Genomic DNA, 15344 nt, shown 5'->3' with positions numbered 1-15344 from the left:
AGATGATTTCTTTAGCTCCTTGATCAACATGAAAAGGTCATATGCTGCAGGAAGAAGAAAGAAAATGACCTCTTAAGTATAAAAGGTCACTTTACAAACTTAAAAGAAACATCTGTCACATCTACTAACACCTGCCACCACCATCATCATGTAGGCTAGAACGTCCCGAACAAAGGTTCAAATTTAAACCCTACAAAAACGTATACATGAAATAAGTTAGACCTTTACAAACGTATCTGGAGAGACACAGTCCTGTCTGTACTGGTACTGCGAATCATTGCAAACGTAGCTCCAATGAGGAACTGCAGGTTTGTGTTGATGCTGGCGCCCCCCTGTGGACAAAGCGGTAACTCATCTATTTTTTCTGACCCTGTGTACACGTAGTTCATGACAACAAAAAAACGTCATCTGGCTTTCTTAAAACAGTCTAACGTATCACACTCATCAATACTCTTTGTTTCTGCAGCGTGCTGTCAATCCTCTCGTCTTTCACCCAGAGGCGCTGCTGGGTGTCAACAGCCAAGGCAGGCAACAGCTTGGGGCCCCTGACTAGTATGGGGCCCTCTTAGGGCTCACAAGCTTAAACCAAAGCAGTGGCCCAAAATGTGCAAAGTTTTTAATGGTAGTAGGAAACCTCACTCTTGTTGCCCTGCTGAGCATCACTTTACGCCATTATTGCTGTGAAAACCAAAGTTTTTGAAGGAAAATCAAAAAAGAAAAATCAGGTGGAATTATCCATCTTTAACCTCTTTTGGAGAGATGGCCCCTAATTGATTTTTGCCTCAGGGCCAGACCAAACTCTAGAATCATAACTGCTTACACGACCCCACAGCAGCAATTACAGACATTAAAAATAACAATGTGGAAATGATCAGTCTTGTCGAGGCTTTCTTTGAGGAAAACTTTTACATTTTTGAAGGCAAACATTTGAATCAAAATCAGAATATCGGGTTTAACAACAATAGATTTACCCCAAAAAGGAATTTGTTTCAGTGATTTTAGAGCATACAGGAGTTTAAATAAATGAAATAATAAATGATTAAACTTGAATCAGAGGCTGCAAACAAACTCAACTGTCTAAGTGGGAATATTTTGGAGAGCCACGGTCAGCCGTTAAATCACCACATGCTGCCTTTTCTATTCTTATCGCCTATGGAATTCATAACTGCACAGCTGACATTAAAAACAGAGAGTGTTTTGGCCAAATGGTCCCCAAAAAAATGCATCCTCTTTTCACTCTTCTTCTGTATCAATATTTGTACATAGGGTATGCATACATGCATAAATGTGTGTATGTATAGATGCTATCACATTTGATCTATCCTTGTTTTATGCGTGTAATGTGTCGTTTCCTTGATATGAAAGAAAACATCTTTGCTTTGGTGTATTGTGTGTTGCACGCTGCTGGCCACAGGAGTCATTGTTCCCCCACAGACAGTTGAGAAGTACCCCAGGTCTGCAGAGAATCCCCTCGGGGATCCGTTTCAACGCCATATGCTCTTCTCTCTGCCGTTGCATCACTCTCACGCCAACTGCTGCACTACACTGACCTTTGACCTCAGGATTCATATGCACGGTCACAAAAGCCACAGCTGATGCTTTTGGACACAAAAGTTTTCCCTCCTGTTTGATTTTTGATTTTTTTTTGTATTGTATACATTTTCCCTCTAAAAGCTTAATGTGTTAACGCAGCCAGCCTGTCGTCTGTCGCTTTTGGTTTGCAGATTGTGGTGACATGAAGGGGGCGTTGATGGGCCAGAAACACACAATTTCTTCCCCCTTTTATTGTTGAGAAAACACAACAAGAGAAGCAGTGAAAGGATAAACAGAAGGGGGCAGGGATTAGAGGATATTTGTGAATTATTATCTTTTTTTAAATTGTCGGTTTACAAGTAGTTTAATTCATTTAAATTGAGGATAAATATGTGATGGCTGCAAGGTGGTGCAGTGGTTAGTGCTGTTGCCTCAAGGCGTGGAGGTTCCTGGTTTGAATCCCCCGTCTGACAGGAGCCTCTCTTTGTGGAGTTTTCTCCGGATACTCCGACTTCCTGTGTCTTGTTATCCCCTGATTGTCTGTGTATATAATTCCTGGGTGCTTCTGAATTTCAAAGTGCCTCTACAGTCTGACAGTGGACGGTCCCTTCTCTGCGTGCTGTATCCTGTTAGGACCTACTGTTCAGTAGGCCGATATCTGCTCCTCTGATTGCTTACCTGTGTACCGACGTGAACTGTTTATTGAACTCTGCTTTGTGTGAGTTTGCATTGCATTGTGGGTCCTTTAACCTGTCTGGTTTTGTCAGTCGGAGGCCGGCTAGAGAGCGAGGAGTGTCTGAACTGTCTTTCCAATGAGCCGAATGAGTGCACTATGAAGTCCTCTACAGATGAAGGGAGTATGGAGGACGGAGTGAGAGTGTGATTTCAAACACAACCAAACTTAAAAGTTCTGGCTGGTCCAGTGCAGGCCTACATCTGGGCAAACACTAAACTGCATACTACTGTTTAATTTCAGATCATACTATTCAGTGTGACGTCATATTCAGTATGGATTAGATTCATATGCAGACTCAGCCGCTGTCGTATATTTAATGTCTTAATAATATCTGAATATTTCTTCCATCACCTACAACAAGGGTTCATCCCTGACAGCCCACAGCCTGGAGGTCTTGATGAGCAGTGTGTGTGTGTGTGTGTGTGTGTGTGTGTGTGTGTGTGTGTGTGTGTGTGTGTGTGTGTGTGTGTGTGTGTGTGTGTGTGTGGTGTGTGTGTGTATGTGTGTTTGTGTGTGTGTGTGTGTGTGTGTGTGTGTGTGTGTGTGTGTGGTGTGTGTGTGTGTGTGTGTGTGTGTGTGTGTGTGTGTGTCCCTTTGAAGAATGGGAGCCTGCTTGTATCCTTTGTAGCTGTGGCTGTTTAACACTCTCCTGTCAAATGGTCACAGCTTTGATCCGCGTGTCTGTCCGCTCCCATTTCAATGTGTTTCCTTGACTGTTCACACCCCGAGTCCAGTGTGTGTGTCTGTGTGTGTGTGTGTGTGTGTGTGTGTGTGTGTGTGTGTGGCCTCCTCTACCTCCTGCTCCACCCAAATCTATTCATCATTTTTAAGACTCCAGTGTCAGTTGCCAACAGATAATGAAAGTGTGAATTTCAACCGAATATTACACATTACTACAACAGAAGAAATCTTCCTCTGTCTTCTTCTTCTTCTTCTTTTAATGTTGACTGCTACCAGGCGGGGCATTATCGCCGCCTACTGTTATATTAAACCTTCATAGTTCTCATATCCTTGTTATCAGTCCAGTGTTTTGCAGATTCAAGATCCAAGCTTTCTTTATAAGAAGGCCTGTTTACCTAAAAAGGTTGTGCAGACGAGAGATTCAGCGTTCCAAAGATACAGACAGAATACTTTAAACAAACACAGTTGATTACATCTCATGGCACTTACACAGACACCCACCCAAAAGTTTTAAACATCCTCACATGGTTCAAGTGCATCATCTTGTGCTATCTTTGTTGAGTAGTGCTGCAGGTAGAAAAGTGTTCCTGTAGAGTTTTGTTCTCCCTTTTAGGAGCAACAACAAACCGACAGCCAGGAGCGGAGAAGCTGAAACTCCCCGTTTAAAGGGGCGACAACAGCCATGGAGGGGAGAGCTCGCCTTACGCTGCAGCTGTAAAGATCTGACAGTCAGGTAACCAAACCGTGAAACAAGAGGAGAAACAGACAGGAAGGGAAGGCATGCTTAAAAAGTGTTTTGTTTTTAAATCAATGCATGTAACTCATTCACTCTCCACATAGTTCTTTCATTTGCATTCTTGAGGCAGATAATAAAATACATGCTCCAACACACTTTCCACCTGATTGAAGATGTTCTGCTCGGATGTTTCCAGAAGAAGTGTAGCGATGAATCTCATGTGATGTGACCCATTCCTAGGAGCTGGCCTCCTAGACTTTGTTTTCTATTGTTTTATTCTTTTTTGTTTGTTTGTTCTGTTTTGCTTCCTCGATTGTTATTTTTCCTTCTCTTTTTATGCTTTTCATCTATTTGATGGTGTGGGAATGTATGCACTTTGGCCAACTCTGTTGTTTTTAAATGTGCTCTATAAATAAAGTCGGATTGGATTGGATTCTCATCCTGCTGATCAGGCACTCTTCTCCCCTGTGACCTTCCCTCTCTGACTTCCTGCTGGATCTCATATAAAACGCCTCTCCTTAGTGTCTTTGTCCCGTTACACCTGCCAATGCTCTTTGATTTTGCTCCATATAACAGATTTAGTTTCTGCTTTGCTTACCAGAACTGCTACCTGCACCTGATTTGCTTTAAACACTTTTTTTTAGCGAGGCGACCTGCTGTGTGATTCCCTCGGATGCCTACATGAGATAAAACTGCTCATCTATTCCTAGAGTGATGATTCTGAACAAAACAACTAAAATATCCTGTCTACGTTTAGAGGATGCACTCTTAAGAAGGCTGCACTTGAGTCTGAACATTTCTGCAGAGGTTTGATTTCCTCCATCCGTTGTAAGGCTTAGAGAAGCACCAGCATACTGACATGTGGTCTGATCCTCTCCTGGCTTATCTTCCCTTTCAACTCTGGGACATAAAACGCACAGCTTGCTTTCATTTTATTCTTTATTCCCTCCTAAAACAGGAAGTGGAGGCGTATGTTGGTGCGTCCCTGAGGTTGGTTCCGGGCAGAACAGACAGGATCTCACAGGTCTTTGATGATGTGCTCGCTGAATGTGAGGTGAGAGAGGAGACACATCGGAGAGGCGCGACTTTTGTCAAAGGAGTGACGGCAGGTCTGGGGTGTTGTTAAGGGAGAGGAAAGCTTGTAATGAGGTTCTGTTATTCTGCAGATTGAATGTATGTGGAACTGAAGCTTGTGGCAGCAAAAAGCATTTTGTGAGGAGAGAAAATGCACAACACACACTTTACACAAGCTTCTATTTATTCAGATATGTTTTGGGCCTTTTTGGATTTATTGGAGAGGACAGCTGAAGAGAGACAGGAAACACTGGAGGGGGGGAGAGAGTGGGGGGATGACATGCAGGAAGGGGGCCGAGGCGATGAGGACTTTAGGCTCTGCACATGGGGTGAGCGACATAACCACTAGGCTATCAGGAACCCCCCAAACTGGATTTTATTTACCGTGGGAATGTATGGAAGATGAAAGGTGACAAAGTCAGCAAACACACACACAACAATTCTTCAGGTGCAGAGTCGTAAAAAACTGCTGGATGCAATTCAAGAAGACTCCCACTGTTGTGGTTCGAGTATCACATTTTATTCACTTAATGTTTATACAAACACAGTTTTCAAACCCGGCAAACCGATGCCCTTCATGTGGTGCTGTATGATAAACAGGTCCAGTTAATTATGGTGCATTCAGGTGCTCCTCAGAGGGTCCCAGTTTCTGAGATTGGGAAGTCGTCCGTCCAACTTCAGTGTGTTCATGTGATTTCACTTCTGAAAGTCTGAATGTTGCAAAAATAAACAACAACAAAGTGTCATGATTTGGTCTTAATTGGTTTTGTATATTTTCAGAGTTTAGATTGTCTCATTCTTCCCTGGTGTTTCTTGTCCTAGTTAATCTGTGTCCTGTTTCATTTTTTTAGTTCTTGTCCCCAGTTTTTCTTCTCTTGTCTGTCCTCCTGCCTCTGTGTGTTCTGATCACCCTGATTGTCTTCACCTGTGTTGTTTGCCTCACCTGTGTTTGATTGCACCTTGTGTGTTTACCTTCTTCTCTACCCTCCAGTGTTTGACTCCCAGTTTTCCTTTGTGGAATTTTGTTGGATGTTTTGGAATTTAAATCAAGTAAGTGTTTTGTTTGCTTTCTTTGTTAAAATACATTTTTTAATAAATCTGCAATCAGGTCCAGTTCCCTGTTTTCCAGAACGTGACTCAGACATTGTGCAGGATGTGTAATGTCTGTTACAGGTTTGAGCAAAAGGTTGATGTGCAATACGTGACTTAACATCTGAACATTCACAAAACCTCTTTTGCCTCCCATGTGACGAGGATTATGATGTCAAGTCGGACGCCTAATTGTTTCCAGAGTAGTTGTTCCGCATTAAGCGGGCGTTCATGAGCTTTTTACAACTTTCCGACAAAACATGAATGAAGGGTTAGTTATCAATCAAATCACACTTGGAGTCCCACCCGTTGAAGTGGACATCTGACTTCACTAGATTAGACTTTAAACATAGAGGACATACACTTTAAACCTACACAGTCTGTGAATATGAAACAGGATTTCACACACCTCTAGATATCAACAGAAAATATACCAAAAATACATGCTATAGTTTAATGCAACATGGTTGGATTTGCTCAACCCTGATGTCCACGCCTGTGGCTCAGACTCTGACTGATTTTGTTGAAAACTAATACCTGAACCCGTTAAGAGCGGTGGTTCTCAACTGGTGGGTCGGAGAGCTGTTTTCAGCCGGTCACAAATGAGCAAACGTCGTCAAAAAGTCCATGGAGTGCCTTTTAAACACGTTTTCTCGTTTTTTGTAACACCTTTCATTAAATGAATCTGACTGGTTGTGATTTCTCATGGTGGTTGGTCCTGAGGCTAAACCAGTTGAGAACAACTGGTTTAGAGCACCTGATGAAGAGCAGTGTTTTAAAATGCATTAAGGAGCCTAAATGATATGTAGTTATATTTTTGGGAGCACTGTGTTGCAAGTCTTTAATTATTGACCAATAATAATCATATTGTATATTAAATATATTGAACAAAGGCTGCTGTGGATCGTAGCCAAAACAAGAAGCTTACGTCTGTCTGTCTCCATCGTGCAGAAACGTCCTCCCATCCTGTCTTCCTCTGTCCACAAGAACAAACACCAAGAAGCCTAAATGTGCTCTAAGATGAAAGTTTACCTTCAACACAGTAGAAAAACTATCACATGATTGAAAACAGATTAAAAGAGCAAACAGCCGTTTTGTGTTTTGTATGTCTGAGGTCGCCAGAGTCACGAGTCAAAACAAAGGAGCAGCAAGCTTCTTCTATACATTATTTTATTAAACAAATTCATACATTTATTGGCATTCCTAAATATCGTTACAACATTAAGGGGTCATTCTGAAAGACGTTACTGGTCCAATAAACTACAGGCTTTTAAGAAATACAATAGAAATATTTATATTAATCAGAGGCATCGCCAAAGTTCTGAGTTTCTAAAAGAGCTTTTTATCCCTCCACATACAAATACAATATACAAAGGCAGAAGTGTGAACCTAAACTGCTCCTCAAGTGTCCTTTGATGGGTTAGGTTTCCGCTTTTTCCAGGAGTGAGAAAGAGTCACAACAGAGAACCAGCAGCCCGGGAGTCCCGGCTGAAAAGAGGACGAGGGGCTGCTTTCTGTCTGAACCTCAGATGTGTTGTCGTAAAAAGAAAAGGCTGCTCTACCGACTTACATGGTTCACTTCTACCTCACTGAGTGATTTCCTACATTTCCCAGAGTGCAAAGAAGGCTGCTACTTCCTCATGTCCATCCAAAGCGCAGCTGAGTTTTCTTCTTCTGAGGATGTTGTTTGTCCTATAACCGTACACACAATGGTCACTGCATGTTGTAATGTTGGAAATCCCTCAAAAATATCTGTGCATGTGGCCACAACATCTGCAGGGGTGAATGTGTTTGAAATGTTCCTGTGTCAAAGGTTGGAATTTTTCTTTGCCCAGTGTCTCGGAGTTTTAAAAAGTCCACAAACAAGACGAAAAGGATCTTTTATACATCTCCATTTACACCGCGTCCAAATCCAGACCCTACCAGGGTCTCCACATGGACCGAGGGTAGGCCACCGTGTGGATGCTCAGGGCCTCCCTGTTCTCCGAGGCCTCTGTGGAGCTCTGGTTGTGCTCGCTGTCGGTCTCGTCCAGGTCGGAGCACAGGTCCTCGCTGGAGGTGGTGGAGGGGGCTGGAGAGAGGGCGTCGGACGAGCTGCTGGACATGCTCCTTCCTCCGGGCGAATCAAGAGACGTGCAGAGCGACTCGTTGCCTCCGTGCCAAGTGCTGCCGTTACTCCCAGACATGTCAGTGATCAGATCCATCAGCACGTCCTGGAGGTGGTCCTCGTTCAGTGGCATACACTCCAGCAGGTGGTTGAGGAGCTCCGCCGCCACGGTGGAATCTATCCCCGGACAGCTGGACACGAACATGTGGACCTCGTGCATGCACTGGATGTAGCCGGCTGCAAACCTCTCGCTGGCTTCTCTGTTCAGCGTGTCTGTTTCTGTTGGAGGACAAACAAAGACAATGAAATGAGTCGTGCATCAGGCTGCTCGTGGTCCCAGCCACGCTATAGCAGCAGGGTCTTTAACAAATCTCATGACTTCAAGGAATGATGTAAGAAATGTCAGTTTTTTTCTGGCTATCCAGATTTTAAGGAATCAGATCTGTACCCATTAACAGACTGACTGAAGGTTGCTCTTACGCTCTTAATAAATGGTCCCCAACCTTTTTGCCGTGGGATCACTTAATCACTACATTTGTGGAGACTCTGATTTTAATATCCAGAAGGGGTCAAGTAACAGGTATGCATTTTTCATTTGCTTTACTCTCCAGTTGAAAACCCTGGGACCATTTGTTGGGGTCGACCCTCGTCTAAAACACGGACGAGTGAAGCTACTTGTTACAGTGAGGGTTGCGGCCTTTCCTGTAAAATGTAGAACTGTGAAATACTACTCGTGATATCAATCTGGACTTCTGACTGTGATTTAGAGTCATGGTGATACATTTTAAATGATGACTTGGTTGTGTAAATTAAATCAGGTCAGACAACATTCATTAGTTTGATTATTTGCTGGGAGATAAAAAGATCCGTTTGGTTGCATAACATTTCTCCATCACACTTATTTTTACAGATAATACTCCAGGGTGTGGGTGAACAGAGATGTGCAGACCTTGGCTCCGGTTCTTCAGAATGTCCTCCACCTTCTTCACCGTCATCTCCAGCACCTCTGCGTTCTCCATCTTGGAGTGAAACTGTGGAAAACAAACAAACAAGCTCGATCAGAACCAGAATCTCCATGTGTGTCATCTGTCCCAGGTAAGTTGAGAGATGCAGGGGGAGGGGAGTGATGTACTACTCACGTCTGTGTCCGCCAGGAGGGTCCGCAGCTCCTGCAAACTGTCGTTGATGCGAGCCCTCCTCTTCTTCTCCACCAGAGGTTTCCTGGTCTGCAGGTACAAACATCACACTTAATTCATACACAAAAAGACAGGCTATTGTTTTTTTTCTGGATATGAGTTCAAGTAGCCTAATGCATTTTATGTTACTAGCTGTTGTAGTAATAAAGCTTAAGCCGATGTGACAAGTGCGTGTTATTCCCCAAACAAATACCTTTCTGTCCGCCCTCTGAACCCCGTAGTAGGACTCATCGTCCTCTGAACCGGGTCCGGTAACGCTGGGCCGAGCCGCGGGGGCCATGTTGGTCGTATCGCCGCTTCTCTGGCTTCTCCCACCGCTGCTTCTTCCTCCGCAATCTTCAGCGAGGAGCAGCTGGCAAACGGAACCGGTTACTGGAAGAAGAAGAAGAAGAAGAAGGAAACTCAGAGGCGAGGCGCCCTGTGTTTATTGTGCAATCCTAGTGAGACGTGGTGCCAGCGCTGAGGGGCTGTTGTTAGTATTTATAGGGGCTTATTAACATGTGAATAGGGGCTGGGCTGCTCTCGCTGGGGGACAACAGAGCGCACACGGCCGGAGCCAATGAGCGCCCACTCCCTTTGTCTCCGGTCAGACCCGGTCTGCGCCCCGAGGATCTGGATGGTCTTTAATCAGACAGTTTGTTGGGTTAGGGGACCGAACGCACTGTTTGTTTGTTGATTCCAATTGACTGTGTGTAGTGCAATTTAATTCAGCTATATGAAGTTCATTATCTTGCAGAAGCATATGTCTGAATGACACCACTGAAAAATAACAATAAAACCTTATTTACTGGTCTAGTAACTGTTAAATGCACGCTTAGGTTAATTATTATTGTTAGCAATGATGTAGGTCTAAACTTCGAAATAAAATATTCTTTGTTGAAAAGGCAGCTTCTTTCTTTATTTTCTTTGACTACTTTTACACATCAGAGCAGATCAGTGTTGCTTACATGAGTCTCAGCACTGGCTCTGTTTTTGTTTCTGCCCTACCGAGTCCTCTTTCTGTTGGCCTCTGTGGTCGAGCCTCAGCAGATTTACCCGGCCGGCTGTTTGGAGGATGTAACGCGATGCCTTCAGTTGGCAGCTGCTGCTGGCGGCCCCTCGGCCCAAACTGAATCAGCCGGGGGAATTAAGGGCCCTTCTCCAAAGAAAGCGACAGGTGTTGCCTGCGCCTCGTTTGTTCTCCTCGTTGTTTGGTGACTCCTGGATTTCTGTGCAACTGCAATCTCAAGTTTTCAGCAAAGCAGAAAATGTCTGATGTGTTTCGTTAAAAACTCACAGTTACAGGATATTAAGACTGTTTTGCGTCATATGTTGCAAAATAAGAAGATTCACCAAAAAACAATTTAAGTTTTGAGAAATGAAAGATGCTGGCAATAATTTGACATTCTGAATTTGGATGAGCGTAATCAGACTTTTGCGCACACTGTCTATTTGCTGAGGCCCAATAAGAGCACCCTCTCTGCCCTCGTTATTATACATGTTGGGTGCAGTGTATTATCATGCAAATCACCACAACAAAAGGACAGTTCTGTCTGATGGAAAAGGAGAGCACGACGGCATCTGTGCAACCTTCCAGGTGAATTAAACCATGTACTCATACAGGTGCTATTTTACGCACGGTTCCACAATTGCGCAGCATTTCCGCCTGAAGCGCCACAAAAACTCGAGTGCCCATAATGAAGGAAGAGTTTCAGACCTTTCAAGTGGGAGGATTTTGGCACCTCGCCACCTCCAGATCTCTGTTCCAGATCTTTAATGGTGTGGACTGTGGAGAGAGCAGCTGTCTCGGCTCGCTTTTGTTAGTGAGCCCCGCTCAGGGACCAGGCACCCCCCTCTCTGTCTTCCTCTCTTCAGACCTGGACCAGGCTCCATGTGGCGACCAATCATAACGACAATAATAGCGAGGTTTTTACTGTTCTGAAACCAATGATGCAGTACATCTTTTTTTTTTTTTTTTTTTTTTACTTGATGGCACCAGGACTATCGCCTACATGTGGACACTTCGTGACGAGTTGTGTGCACAAATTCAGACTGTGTTGAGACTTCACGGCTCACAACGACCCTTATCCCTCCATCTGACTTATTATGAATGCGGAGGATCTACAAAGGGCACATTTTCATAAAGAATGTCACTTTTGTGCCATAAAACGATTTAATTTTGAATCCATTCATCACCAATTCTGTGTAAAAAGTGATCTATGTATCATTAATACCTCAGACTAAACACCTGTTTGCAGATAAATTCATCAAGCAGTCACTCCCCAAACCAAACCATAATTGTCCAACTCTTTGGAGCTTTCCACACATCTTTTATACATTTCTTGTGGCGCTATTTAAAAGCCGCGAAAGATTAAATTTGAAAAGTAAGACATCCTGATTGCAGGATGAATGCACTCAGAGAATCCCTACGCTTTGCTTTGAACATTTGGTTAGATATTAGATATTGGTTCATGACGACCATGAACCAATATCTGCTTTGAGTGTGACTGAGGCAGCTCTACAAATCTCTGAACACAAATCTCATCACTTTTTGTTCACCAAGAAACTTTGGCCTTTAAAATACGACACATTTGTCTCACTCGTGTTGCTCAAACTGTGCAAACTCGATTAAGAGAGAAACTCGGAGTCAGGGGCTAAAAGACCCCTCAGGTGGTGCACTGTAATCAGGTACACAGTGATCTGTTTCATCTTGCTCATGTTTTGTCAGTTCAAATGTACTCTTTGTATTGCAGTAACGATTAAATATTTCATTACCTTTTTGTATCAGTGCACTGATTTTCTCTGTTGTGTTTCTCGTTGTCCTTACAGGTGAGCTGAGTTTATGTTAAATAGGAAACATATGTCTCATTTACATGTCGTACTGTAAAAGCTGTTTCAGGACAAAAATCAAGCAATCTCTTGTCTGGATGTGAATATGTAACATGGCTAACACAAACGTGATGGTCGTGTTTTGAATTGATCACATCAGTGTTCAGTTGATGCTCTGAAAGATAAAATCATTTGATAACTGTGTCAGTAATTGTGTGTTTCAGAGCACAGACAATGTAGTGAACTCTTTCCATTTTTTTTTTTTTTTTTTTAGAGTTTTGAGAAATTGAGCCTCAGTTTATGGAAATGTGTTCAAACATTTGGGGGCAAAACTGTCACACAAAGGCTAAAGTTGTTCAGTAGCTTCTTTCTAGTATCACGGAAACAAACATTAAACACAGCAAGAGAACGTTTCTTTCCCCAAACACTGCTTCAGTTTCTGGGTCCTTGTTTGATGCTTGTTTACAGGGCTGTGTCCAGAGGGGTGGCATGGGCCCCCCTTAAAGTATATGATTGGCCACCCCAAAGTCCAAATCTATAATTAGCTATTTGCCTAGCAAGGGGCGGGACTAAGTACAAATGAACTATTCTGGCTGGTTTTAAAAGTCTACTGGTAGTTTTCTTTAATAGTAAGTGTGGTCACTTTTTTTTCTAAGTACTTTAAAGGGGACATTTTATAAAAAAATCCACCTGTACAGTGTTTTTGATATTTATATTTGGGTAATCTGAGTGTCTACCAACCCACAAAATGTGAAATAAACCCTGATCCCTGAGAGAGCTGTTTTTTTTTTTTTTTTTTACAGGGTCACAATTAAGTAATATCACTTAGTGCCAGACTTCAAGACTCAGGTACTCTATAGTTTTAGGACTGTAAACTAAAACATGCACGGTTAATGTTATCTTTATCTTAAGCTGTAGAATCTAAAAATACATAGGCACATAATGTATTTGAATGTGGCGTCTTTATGATTGATCAAACCGACAAAAGATGAAATAAAATACTTTTCAGTTATTTTCTAATATTGATATGAAGGATGATTTTTGTGGAGCTGTCTGAGCATTTTTTGGAGTGCATTGCGGCCACCCTGTCCACGCCGGGCTCGTGTCATGTTTAGTCTTTCTGCACTCTATGGACACTTCTCCAGTAATGTCCAGTTACAGGAGCAATTTCTGTTACTGAAAAGGAGTATTGTTCTCGGATAAAAAGTCAAGAGTGTATAATACTTTTTCTTTATTATTATGAATATTTGGGTTAATTATAAAGCAAAGAAGGAAGACATAAACATCTCTATATAGTTCAAAGCAAGTGGTCTAAGAAGCAGAGCAATATTAAATCCAATAAATAAAGCTGTTAATACAATAAATACACAAAAGATTAATAAGAGCCTTCTACAATGCAGGCTACGAGAAGTTGACTTCTGAAGGGAAGTACTGAGGAAAGAATCATTATAGCAAAACTACAATAATAATAATAACCACTGGAACAAAACTGCCCCACGTTTGTTTTCTGAGCAACATATCTATAAGATACATAACAGAGGATGGCCTAACAAAAATGAAGAACCAAGCTCATTACATCCACCAGGTCACCAGGGCCTCCACATGTCCAGCAGCCCCAGGTGGGAGCTGTGGACAGCAGCTCTTTCTGGGGGTCCAGACACATGGCAGGTGGGTGCTTCTCTCTGAAGCTGGAGGTCCCCTCTGAGGGGGCTGCAGTGAAGCCCCGTGCCAGGAGGGGAAGGAGGAACATCGTGCCTGGGTGAGGGATGGAGGGGTCGCTCATCAGTGGGCCTGGGCAGGGACTTGAGGAGGTGGTTCAGCAGACGGGAGCCCAGGGTTTTGTCCATCCAGTCGCAGGTGAGGAGCATGTTGTGGACCTCGTGCATGCACTGGATGTAGCCTGTGCTGTATTTCTGCTGGGCCTCCAGACCTATTGTGGGGTCTGCGAAGGAAAACGTGTGAAGTTATACCCCCTGGTGGTGACAGCACAACATGCATCTATAGTAAAACGGCTTCAACTAATCAGGAAACTCCTAAAAACAATACACCAGACCAGAATACAAACACCTCTCTTAAATCCACTTTAGAGCTACATACAGAACATTATACATGTTTTGTGCAGATGCTGTCTCAAAATAACTATCACAAGGGATCTCAAACTCATGGCATATTTCAGTTGGAATCTCCTTGTTACTGACCCAAGACAAACATGAACAGATAACATTAACCTGACTATAACCATCACCTTACCCGGAAGTTATGACCCCACAGAGAAAAAAAAAGTAGCAGTAAAAATCCATGTTACGTACCGTTGACTTTGTGGCTTTGGATGTTTTGCAAATGCTTCACTGTCATCTCTAGAATATCTGCCTTTTCCAGTTTGGATTGCTGTTAAGAAACGAGCATCATTGGAGTTACAACTTGATCCATAACACTTTGTTTACTTGTTTATGAGATGAGAGACGTGAGGACATACTCACATCCAGCCTGAACGCTCCGATAACAGTTTCTTTCAGCTGATCCAAACAATTGTTTATCCTCTCCCGTCGTTTCCTCTCAATAAGCGGCTTCCTCAGCTGTGAGGGTAAAAAAAAAATACGTCAGTTAAAGGCGGCAAAGGTGGCGAGGCGTCACGCTGGAGCGCATGTGTCCAAACCTTAAGGAGAAGTAGATCTATAGCATATCCAAGCAGTAAAATACCTTTCTTTCCGCCTTGGCACTGGCATGTTTCCCCACGTTGTGCGCCATGGATGCAGCAGTCATGTTTCCTCTCGGGTGTCTGCGCGCTCTGCTCTGGATCTCAGTGCGTCTCTAGGGCCCTCGGCGCGGCGCGACCCTCTTATTTATCGGACGCAATTAGCATGTGAATGCTCCAACTCTTTGGCTGCCGGATTTTCCCACACACGGGGTCCCATCAGTCAAGAATGACAGGTCACTAGCTCCATTCAATAACCGAGAGTCCCGGCCTGGAAACACCCCCCACCCCCTACAAGCGACAGATGTCCAGCCTGAAACCATGCACCATTCCGCACTCTCCCACCCAACTCTCCACCCAGCAAGAAGAAGAAAAAAAAGACAAAACTGCAGTTTCCTCTTCTCCCAGGGAGGAACAAGAGTATGTAGTTACCATGTTGTACTCCGGGGAGCCCCTCGACTTATCTATTCAGGAGCAACGTTACACTTTACAAAAAAAGGCCAGACCTATTCCCTCAAAGCGCACGAGAGACACAATGGACCGAAAACTCACCTGAGAATATATCAACCCATATAGCCTACAGGACAGGCTCGACTTTAAAAGGCACTTTTCAAATGTAAAAGTAAATTAATATAACTTTGAATTGTTTCTCATTTAAGTCCTCCTTCTGCTAGATGTCTTTTTTTTAT

The 15344-nt window shown here is 43.3% G+C and overlaps 2 protein-coding genes and 1 long non-coding RNA gene across 3 annotated transcripts; 1 reads left to right on the top strand and 2 right to left on the bottom strand.

Annotated features, from left to right (window-relative positions):
* Positions 1-7002: 7002 nt before the first annotated feature.
* Positions 7003-9480, bottom strand: her13 (hairy-related 13). The gene is made up of 4 exons (XM_020644372.3): positions 9346-9480; positions 9096-9182; positions 8906-8987; positions 7003-8235 (listed from the first exon to the last, which is right to left on the bottom strand). Exons 1-4 carry the CDS (start codon positions 9430-9432, stop codon positions 7769-7771), a joined length of 723 nt encoding a protein of 240 aa, XP_020500028.1. The 5' UTR covers positions 9433-9480; the 3' UTR covers positions 7003-7768.
* LOC109991931 (uncharacterized) lies at positions 9056-10039 on the top strand. Its single transcript, XR_010667165.1, has 2 exons — positions 9056-9188; positions 9374-10039. It is a non-coding gene; the product is annotated as an uncharacterized lncRNA (long non-coding RNA).
* Positions 10040-13176: 3137 nt separating this feature from the next.
* On the bottom strand, positions 13177-14967 carry her8.2 (hairy-related 8.2). Its single transcript, XM_020644398.3, has 4 exons — positions 14661-14967; positions 14441-14536; positions 14270-14348; positions 13177-13902 (listed from the first exon to the last, which is right to left on the bottom strand). Exons 1-4 carry the CDS (start codon positions 14721-14723, stop codon positions 13547-13549), a joined length of 594 nt encoding a protein of 197 aa, XP_020500054.1. The 5' UTR covers positions 14724-14967; the 3' UTR covers positions 13177-13546.
* Positions 14968-15344: the final 377 nt, after the last annotated feature.

The sequence above is a fragment of the Labrus bergylta genome, chromosome 11 (genome assembly GCF_963930695.1).
Source record: "Labrus bergylta chromosome 11, fLabBer1.1, whole genome shotgun sequence".
Lineage (NCBI taxonomy): Eukaryota > Metazoa > Chordata > Actinopteri > Labriformes > Labridae > Labrus > Labrus bergylta.
This window is presented reverse-complemented; position numbering and strand designations above follow the sequence as displayed.

Excerpts from the sequence above, each read along its gene's own strand:
- her8.2 (XM_020644398.3), bottom strand. The coding sequence starts at position 14,723 with ATGACTGCTGCATCCATGGCGCACAACGTGGGGAAACATGCCAGTGCC. Across the intron at positions 14,349-14,440 it reads TCGGAGCGTTCAGGCTGGAT|CAATCCAAACTGGAAAAGGC; the intron begins GTGAGTATGTCC and ends GTTTCTTAACAG. Across the intron at positions 13,903-14,269 it reads CCAAAGCCACAAAGTCAACG|ACCCCACAATAGGTCTGGAG; the intron begins GTACGTAACATG and ends TTTCCTTCGCAG.
- her13 (XM_020644372.3), bottom strand. The coding sequence starts at position 9,432 with ATGGCCCCCGCGGCTCGGCCCAGCGTTACCGGACCCGGTTCAGAGGAC. Across the intron at positions 8,988-9,095 it reads CCCTCCTGGCGGACACAGAC|TTTCACTCCAAGATGGAGAA; the intron begins GTGAGTAGTACA and ends TGTTTTCCACAG. Across the intron at positions 8,236-8,905 it reads TCTGAAGAACCGGAGCCAAG|AAACAGACACGCTGAACAGA; the intron begins GTCTGCACATCT and ends GTCCTCCAACAG.